We start from the raw sequence: 10362 nt of genomic DNA, 5'->3' as shown, positions 1-10362 counted from the left end.
ATATAGGAATATAGGAATGTAGGTATATAGGAATGTAGGAATATAGGTATATAGGTATATAGGAATATAGGAATGTAGGTATATAGGTATATAGGAATATAGGAATATAGGAATGTAGGTATATAGGAATATAGGAATATAGGAATGTAGGAATATAGGAATGTAGGAATGTAGGAATGTAGGAATGTAGGTATATAGGAATGTAGGTATATAGGAATGTAGGTATATAGGAATGTAGGAATATAGGAATGTAGGTATATAGGAATGTAGGAATGTAGGAATGTAGGTATGTAGGTATATAGGAATGTAGGTATATAGGAATGTAGGTATATAGGAATGTAGGAATATAGGAATGTAGGAATGTAGGTATATAGGAATGTAGGTATATAGGAATATAGGAATATAGGAATATAGGTATATAGGTATATAGGAATATAGGAATGTAGGTATATAGGAATATAGGAATATAGGTATATAGGTATATAGGAATACGGTACATATTATCTCCTTAATGTTATAGTCAAGATACATTAAGTAGTAGCCAAAAATTGCATTCGCTAACAACAGCAGTGACAACCTTTGACTTTCCTTTCGTTTTCTTTCGTTTTCTGGACTTTGTTTTTGTTTTGGTAGCCGCCCAGAATGAGTAATTTGCAGAACGAGTATTCGAATTTTGATTGATTGATTGATTTTACGCAACTTCAATGTTTGGGTTGTGGTCAGTCTTACATGAATTTAAAAAAACTTCCCCATCAAAATAAGAGACTACGATGATAAAAGCGTGTGATCACGGTGGGCAGCTAGGACTTATACCAATTTTCATCATGCCGTATCAAAGTCTACAAAAAATTATCTAAAAAATAAAAAAAGAAAACTCAATCAATCAAACTTCAAAATGGCTAAAAAAGCATACGATTACTTGTTCAAACTTCTGCTTATTGGAGATAGTGGAGTTGGAAAAACTTGTTTACTGTTCAGATTTTCAGATGATGCCTTCAATACAACATTTATTTCTACAATAGGTGAGATTATATCAAATTTCTTCTGAGCGGGAATCCAGGGGTCTTATTGAATTAATCAAGCCAACCTTCTGTCTTTCAAATACATACATGGCCAGAAAGATTCTCCCACTCTGCTGTTGTATCTATAAAAATCTACTTGATGGCACAGGCAGTAGCTTGAGGCCATTCATAAATCCATTTTAGGGGGGCGGGAGCCATTCACAAACTCAGATTCAACGCACAAAATAAATGGACGTTTTATTTACTAACCCTCAGTCCCTTTCCATTAATATCGCTGTGGCAATGAAACTTATCTCATAATATTCAACCCTCCTTTATATTTAAAAAATAATGGAGCTATAATTCTTAAACTTTTTCATGAAAATTCCCAGAATCAATAGACCTTTTTTCAAAGAGGCCACCCTGTTGAATAATTATGTAGTCCAGCAGAAAAACAATGATAAAACCCTGCATAATTATTACAATATGCATGATACAGTAATTATGCATGGCTCTATCATTGTTTTTATAGCTTGACTACATAATTATTCAACAGGACGTCCTCTACAGGTCTACTGTATTATAATATAGCGGCAGTATGTATTGGGCATGCACATTGCAACATTGGTACCGTGAGATTGGGTAATTTGCATCAGTGAAGGCTAACATGCATAGCCCTCAAATGAATGACCTGGCTGGTCATTAAAATACAAATTTAAATCAAAACAAAAATGGTAGAGTAGAGCTGTGAGCGGAGCACGCATGTTCCATAAGGCAAAACAATGGAAATGCATCAATCCGTTCAGCTAACATTGCCCTAAAAGCTTAGCCTCACGAAGCCCAAGCTAATAATATAACCCCCTGGTTGAATCTTTGTATTCTTATCCTATAGATATAACGGAACAGCCATTCTACGAAAATTGCTGTCACGTGACTTTTTTCTACTGCGTGATACAAATCGCGCATTTTCATTCTTGATATGCGTAAGTCAAGATGACGTCATATTTTTTAACGGAAGCACCCAAAAAAGCTTGTTTTTGACCTGTGTGTTTCAATTTTTAGTAACAGAGAGAGGTTAGATCCCGGCTTTTTTAGGGTGTTTCCGCTAGAAAAATGACTTACGCATATCAAGAAGTGGATGTTGGAAATTTATTTGTCACATCTGGTCACGTGACGAGAAGTTCCGACTTCATATTTTTAAAAAACAAAATGGCGAAATAACGTTTTTTTTATGTATATGATTATGGAAAGAGTTCAGTTGATTTAAAGGTTTTTTAAATTATTTCTTTTTTTTTTGCCATGTGTATTAAAAGATTCTACAATGTTTGGGGAACTCAAATATCCAAAAGTTTTTCTGTTTTTCATGAAAAAATGAGCTATAAAGGCAATTTCTTTACTTGAGGTTTGTTTTTTCATCGTGAATTTTCATTTTCAATCTTTCTAGAACTATTTGGGAGTAAAGAGCTTTATACAGATCTTTTAAAAAGGTTTACTAATTCTTTAGATATATTTAAAAGTTTAGACATTGGTGAAAACTTATTTCTCCGATGGAAAATTGAAACACGCATTTCCAAAAAAGACACACGTTGGGAGCTGCGTAGTTCATTTATTTTGAAATTTTGCTGCTTTGATTGGTCAGTCATTTGATGGCTATGCAAGTTTCCCTCCACTGATGCAAGTTACCCTACTTCACGGTACCAATGTCGCAATGTGCATGCCCAATACATACTGCCTCCTGGACTATATAATTGATTCTGGGAATTTTCGTGAAAAAGTTTAGGAATTAGCTGCATTATTTTTTGGACCTACCTGGAGGTCCTATAAATTAACCTGTGTTCGTCCGTCCGTCCGTCTGTCCGTCCGTCCGTCTGTTACCAACTTTTCTCAGGATTGAATCATAGGAATCTTTTTTGATTTTTGGTACAAAGGTGCAAAATGGTAGTGGCCAAAATGTGACGGAGCCCGATTTTCAAAAAAAAAATTTTTTGGGCAAATTTGGGCTAAAAAACGGCTAAAAAACAGGTTTTTGGGACTTTGTGAAAAATTGGATCATTAATTCTTTCTGATTTTTTGCATGAAAGTAGGCTAACACCATTGGTAAAAGATGGCTCAAGCAGATTTTTGCAAAAAAATTTTGTTGGCTCAAAAAACGCATGTTTATCTATAAGAATCACTATTAATAAGCATATATCAATGTTCTTAGTCAAATTACTAAATTTTTTTATGAGATAGATGTTTATTTTTGCTCATGAGGGCTTACTTTTGAAGAATATGTGTGTTTAGGCAGGAAATTTTGGTTGTTTGGCGTGTTTTTATAAAGAAACTGACCAAATTCGATATTTTTTTATAAGCACATTATCAATTACTTCTAGGTATTAGCTTTTCTCGAGATTGGCTCTTTCATTCTTTATGATTTTTTGCACAAAGATGCACATAACTATAAACCCTTGAATGTGACGGAGCTCGATTTTTGGAGAAAAAATTTTTTGGGTAAATTTCAGCTAAAAAACGACTAAAAAAAGGGTTTTTTGGACTATGTGAAATATTGGATCATTGTATTTTTCAGATTTTTTGCATGAAAGTAGGTAAAAGATGGCTCAGGCAGATTTTTGTAAAAAAAAGAATTTTTCAAGTCAAAAAACGCATCTTTTTCTATAAGAATCACTATTAAAAAGCATACATCAATGATCTTAGCCAAATTACTCAATTCTTTGACGAGAAAGATGTTTTTTTGGTCACAAAGTCTTGAATATGAAAGAATATTTCAAGAGCATGAAATTTTGGTTTCTCAACGTTTTCTTTATAAGAAACAAACGACTAATTTTAATAGATCGTCACTATTTGTGTTCTGAATGATTGTTTACAGTTTACAATTTTGGTTTCTCAACGTTTTTTTTATAAGAACCAAACGACTAATTTTAATAGATCGTCACTATTTGTGTTCTGAATGATTGTTTACAGTCATCCTGACGTAGATATCAATTATATGTGTATCACTTGTTTTAATATAAAGGAGGAAGTAATCAAAGTACTCGAACGGTTATCGAGTCTTTGAAGGGTTGTTAAGAAATACTCACAATTTTTTTGAAATTTTGGTAACTCAACATTCGATTGTTAATTGATAAGTGGTTGTTCGATTACTTCGATAATCGAATTTAATCGATTAGTACCGTCTGGATTTAAAAGCCTACTTGGTGCGAACGAGAAATTGTGTATTTTTTGATATGCCATTCATTAACTCAAATCAAATGACTTTGGAGGTTCAGTGAAATGGTGGCCAAATTGCCGTCCCATGTTTTGTTAGATAGTCCCAAGTTAGAGCAGTTGACGGTACTTTGCCATGTTTGTTTTCAATTGCTTCGACTGTTTTGAAAACTATAACAAAATGACACAATGTTTATGCCTCGGGTTCTCTTTGTTCGACAGCTAGCGCGGCCCACAAATTTTTGCAGAAGGCCAGTTTTTTCTGTCGCTTTATATTATGGAGATAAAAAATTCTGGAATTATTGGTAAAAAAGTTTAGAAATTATCTCCATTATTAGCAAAAGCAAAAATAAAGATGGCTGGCGAAACAGCGATGGGAGAAGGGTTGAATATTCTGAGATCAAGTTTGATTGCCACAGTCGACATTATTTGAAGGGGGGTAGGAGTATGAAATCAAAACATCCATTTGACGTTTTCCGTAGCAAGTCTGAGTTTGGAAGGCTTCCCTTATAGCTCAGCAAAAAGCCAAGTATATAACCTTCATCAAAATTTCACAGACGTTGGTTTTTAAGACCAGAACATTTAATAATAATCTCTCTGATTCTTCATTAAAAATTTTGATTATCTGTTTTTATTGAATTTTGTTATTTTGGATAGGTAGAATCTCAGCTTTTTGATTGAATGCACCAATTTTAAATTATTTTTTTTCCAAAATTTGAGTTGATCTTTCCTCAATAGAATAAAAAAGAATCAACAAAAGTTCTTTAACTGTAAGCTCACGATATCTTGAAAAATATGTTTACATTTTCTTGCCGCACCCACTGACCTTTATATAACCCTGGACCAAGCAATATCTGCCATCTTTGATTGGAGTAGGAAATAATTAAAGAAGTAGAACAAAAGTTGTTTTGATTCATTTTGAAGTGTTGCCCCTTCTGCATTGACATTTCAAAACGTTTTTCTGGGGGTCTTTTTCTGGAAAACACTGAGCGCACATATTTTCTGCCACTAATGATGGCTGCCCAATGTTTTGAATCAAGGTGTCAACAATCAACAAAAATATTATGCCATGAATATCAAGAAAACCATGATTACCAAAAAATGTGTCACACTTTCTTATTTTGACACATTGAGGTATAATTTACATGAAAGCTGCCCAAAAAAATCAAGGCTTTATTTGCTTACCACCTCATAAAAAAGTCAGTAAGTACAGCATATTTAAAAAATCATTCAAGATTTTACTAATAACTTTTTAATAACCCTTTTTTCATTGTTACTCTCTGACTAAATGAATAATTTTCTAATTTTAGGAATTGACTTTAAAATCAAAACTATTGAAATTGATGGGAAAAAGATAAAGTTACAAATATGGTAGGTATCCAATTTAGAAAAATTCATGATATATTTGTTATCTTAAAGTAGAAACTGAACAAACCTACTTCATTTTTCTCCTAAACCTTTCAAACCTGATACTTATTTCTGGTGATTATACAATTCAGTCCTTGTTGAATAGACAATTGGCTACCCTTCTTTTTAGGACCAACCCTGATTCCAGACTTTGATTAAAATTTACTTATTTATTTAACGAGAAATTATTTGGTATTTCACTAATTGCTCAGCACCTCACTAGTAAACATAAATTGACCCCCCAGTCTTAGGGTCTAAGATCATTTCAAAAGATTTTCCTAATGGGAGTGTTTTTGTTTTATATTTCTTATAATGTGGTTGTCATTTAAAGAGGTATTGTACAAAAAGCACTTCTAGGCTAAAATGGAAATTTCTTTGATAAAGAAACATTCTACCTGACTTTCTTTTCATAGGTTTAATTCTTTTAACATAAGTAGAAGAAACAGATAAATAAAGTGTTGAATATCTGATGTGCTATTGCAATGATCTTCTGTCTCCTTCAATAATTCTCCAAGAAATCCTTTGCTAGGGTTTAACTAAAAGTTGCTGATTTCTTGACAGGGATACAGCAGGACAAGAAAGATTTCACACAATCACTACGTCTTATTACAGAGGTGCCATGGTATGTATTTACTTGAACCTTGTCTCATTGGTAATTTGTTAGCAAGTAAAGATAAACCTAAGGATCTAAATCCCAAAAACAATCACATTCTGGGTTTTCTCACCAGAGATGAAGTTTGCCAATTGATCTACAACTAAAATACCCAAAAAGAACCATCTTTTTAACTTATATATTAAAGTCCTAAAATTACTGATTTTCGTCAATTTGTAATCTTTTTTAATGAATTTTTCTTGATTTTTCAAAATTTGTCATAAGTTTTCTACAAAAAAAATTTAAACTTTCTCATTTAAAAAAAATTTAAACTTTCTCATTTAAAAAAAATTTCTTAAGTCTAATTTAATTATTTTAGCATTCAGTCAATTCATAAAGTTTAAAAGTATAAATTTTTGCAAGAAATGAATATTATGTTTAAAAAATTAGCACTATTGAGAAAAATGGTCCCGAGAAGACAAAATTTGTCCTGGGAAGACCAAAATTCTGTGGTCTCTGTCAAAATGTCCATACATGTGTATGGACACCACTTCTCAAAAATGGGGTGGTGGTATGAAAAAAGTAGTACTCGTATATGTCTGAGATTTTAGTATAGACCCCCCTCCCCTGTTTGAACTGATACTCTGACATTTTACTTTTTACCATCATCAGGGCATCATGTTGGTTTATGACATAACACAAGAAAAGACATTTGATAATATTGCTAAATGGCTACGAAACATCGACGAGGTAATGCCTGCATGCAAAGATTTAACTGGGATTTTCAAAGTTCCCAATAAAAGTAAAATTCCAAATTATCTGGTCAAAAACCTTTTTTCAGGTGGGGTTGAGAAACTTTTCAGAATTTAGGTGAGGGTGGGGATGGCCCAAGAAGGTGGGCGGTGGGTTAGGATAAATTTCAGGTTGTGGTTACCCTATGCAGGAGGGTGACTTTATTCAGGTACGAAATTATAACTAAAAAGGCTTTTCTTTTGCTTCCTCATATAGTTAGTGTGACCGCTCTAAAATGATTATTTATTTAGTCGTATTGAATTACGGTTACAGTACACATTTTTATGACATACTTTAGGCGTAGAAACTTTCGCGAGCAGAAACTTTCGCGATTTTCGCGAATTTTGGCCCTTTTCGCGAAAGTAAATGTCTTTAAGAATTCTAGGAAGGGCCATTCGCGAAAGTTTATGCTCGCGAAAAATTCTTGACAAAATAGAAAATCTGTAAAACTTAAAACTTTGAATGAAATGTGACTTTTATGGCACTTTTTAGCCTACTAAAAGACTAATAAGTCAAAGGACAAATGTTTCAAGCCAACCCAAGAAGTATTTGTGTCTCTAAGCCATTTTTTCATGTGAAAATTCTCAATTTTACGTCTTGATTCGCGAAAGTTTATGCTCGCGAAAAATATTTTTCCGTTAAATTCGCGAAAGTAAATGTCGTGAATTTCGCGATTTTTCGTCCTCGCGAAAGTTTCTGCTCGCGAAAGTTTGTACGCCTAAAGTAATCTCTGTGATTTTCTTGTAGAAAATGCAATAAAGTTCTGCTTGGCCTTTTTGTTGAATAAAGACTAAAAACATTCTCTCTTTATTAGCACGCAAGTGAAGGTGTTGAAAGAATGATTCTCGGCAACAAATGTGATATGGAAGATAAACGAATGGTCAACAAAGAAAGGGGAGAAGGAGTAAGAATATTCTGTTCGTTGGGAAAAAGTCTACAGTAAAATCAGAGATTATCCAGTGCCCCTTGAATCCTAAACATTTAATTAATGATCAAATGTCAAATGCCTGAAACCTTACTATTGTCCGGAAATTTTTTAGCGATGAAAATCGGTTCTTTAGCGGAAAAGATTTAAGGAAACGTAATACCTCGTTGAGAAGATAATTTTGAGCGGCTTAATATGAGACTTTCAATAACTTTGAACCCCACTGATTTTAAATATGTATTAAGATTTTCTCTTTTAGCTCAAAAGCGTCTCGCAAAAGGTCTCGAGCATTTTTCGGTCAACTTTCATTTGATATAATTTCAGATTGCCCGCGAACACGGAATCAAATTTTTCGAAACCAGTGCAAAAGAAAATATAAACGTTGAAGAAGCTTTCATGACTTTGACACAAGATATTTTACGAAAACATTTGGCTGGAGCCTCTACGGACGATACAACCAAAGGTGTTATTGTTGGTGATAAAAATAGTAGTCAGTCAAAAATGGGTGGTGGTTGTTGTTAATAATACGTTATTATTATCACGATTTGTGTGATTTCGATTTGGATTCGCTTTCAAAATCGATTGATCGTTAATGAAGCAGTCGGAGAAAGTTTTTGTTGAAATCCCAAAAAATGTCGATGAAAATGCTATGGATACCGGATCGGAGGAAATAATAGACAAAATGGTCACAAAATGCACTTTACAGATGGAATCGGCTTATTAGAAAGCATCATTCATGTCAGAAAATCTAGTGATGATTTTATCTAAATTTTTAGAATAAGTATTTGTTTTGTTTTGAGTCACAATCAAGTTCAATATCACTTTATGCTCATAAGTTAATTCCCTTTTTATAGAATCTTTCAGAATCTAGCCAATCCAAGATCACCCAATATTTTGTATGGTTTCTCTTGTTTTCCTTTGCATTTTATTTTATTTCGAGATAAAGCGCGGAAGAAGAAGTTTTTGGTCCCATGGTCTATTTATTAGTTTAGTATTTAGTATAATTATTTTTTCAAAGAAATAGATTTCCTTTTTTTTCTTATAATTTTTCTTTGTTGCAATATATATTTTGTACGTTAATTATGGTTGACTAGTTAGATTGTAATCTTCAATTTATCAATTAGTCATTAAATTTTGCTTTCTACGTCTTTTTTTAACGGACTTAAAATATGCAAAAATTTCAGAATAATAAACCACGCACACTCTAATCTTGAATAGTTAACGGTTTTCAATTTCAATACAACAGGACACTATACTTCTCGACTAGTCTGATTCCTTTGTGTCAATTGAGACTACTAAAAATAGATTTCTTAATTTAAGATTGAGGCATTATGGATTTGGCCCACCAGTTCCTTTTTTATGAGCTTTTCAAGTCAAATATTCACATTGGGGATGTACCATGCAATATAAGGTCTACCTTAATGTAACTTATTTTGGCGGGGACTAATTTTGACGAACGGCAAAAATCCTGAAAATTTTTAATTTTGGCGATAAGTTTTTTTGGCGATTGATGCATTATATTTTTTAATTTTGGCGAATGACAGTGTAAACCTGTTCTATTCTAAAAACACCTTTTTGGGAAAAAAAACTGTGCTGCGGCTGCTTGTGTGTCCCCGGCATCGGTACCCCGGTCAATTTTTCATAGAGAATAATTATTCGAGCTGTGATTCTCACGGTACGTCATCGGACGTGAACGTGGTCGGCGCTAATCATCCTGAAATGAGTGAGTGAGAGAGAAAAAGGGTAAGCAGAAACTACTGGCGCATACCAAGTAACATGTCCCTCCTCACTAACTCGATGCGTGGAAGGGAAAGGAGGGTGGGAAATTGAGAAGCACAATAACATAACTGAAAAAGTCTGAACGTGGTGTTTCAGTTCCGATCTTTGTCAAATATATTTAAAGCTCCGGCAAGAAAGTTGCTTTTGTGGGCTATAATTGATCAATTTATTCGAATATTTCAATTCGGGAGGGGTTTATAGACATGTCACGATTAATCAGTACTACACTGGACTCAGCTCCATCAAAATCATTAGAAAGCAAAGTTCAGCCAGAAAAACTCTAGTCTACTCATGATTACCAGTTATTATACTAGTCATAGCTTTCACTAAATGCCCCCACTGAAAGGTCATGCCATGCATTTATAAAGCTTTTAATGCTTTACAGATTTATAAAGCTCTTAATGCTTTAAAGATTTATAAAGCTTTTAAGTCTTTAAAGATTGAAACATAAAAATAATCAGGAATATTATTGATTTGATTATTGATTAATTGATTGATTGGCATTCTCTATTGCTAGTACTTTGCCTAATAAACAATAGTCAAGAGGATACTGCGGATAAAATTATCAAAANTGTTGCACATTCACCACAAGCATCAACTCCTGATGCACATTCTCTAGAACGTTCAACTCAACGTCAACTATCATATTCACCAAAACCACC

At 33.3% G+C, this 10362-nt stretch overlaps 1 protein-coding gene across 1 annotated transcript; it reads left to right on the top strand.

Annotated features, from left to right (window-relative positions):
- The first annotated feature begins 778 nt into the window (after window positions 1-778).
- LOC136819119 (ras-related protein Rab-10-like) lies at window positions 779-9176 on the top strand. Its single transcript, XM_067075288.1, has 6 exons — window positions 779-1022; window positions 5516-5576; window positions 6174-6234; window positions 6877-6954; window positions 7811-7900; window positions 8246-9176. Exons 1-6 carry the CDS (start codon window positions 896-898, stop codon window positions 8441-8443), a joined length of 615 nt encoding a protein of 204 aa, XP_066931389.1. The 5' UTR covers window positions 779-895; the 3' UTR covers window positions 8444-9176.
- Window positions 9177-10362: the final 1186 nt, after the last annotated feature.

Source organism: Clytia hemisphaerica, unplaced genomic scaffold, assembly GCF_902728285.1.
Source record: "Clytia hemisphaerica strain Z4C2 unplaced genomic scaffold, Clytia hemisphaerica genome assembly, whole genome shotgun sequence".
NCBI classification, from domain to species: domain Eukaryota; kingdom Metazoa; phylum Cnidaria; class Hydrozoa; order Leptothecata; family Clytiidae; genus Clytia; species Clytia hemisphaerica.
The sequence above is the reverse complement of the archived record's forward strand: the minus strand, read 5'-3'. Positions and strand labels throughout refer to the sequence as shown.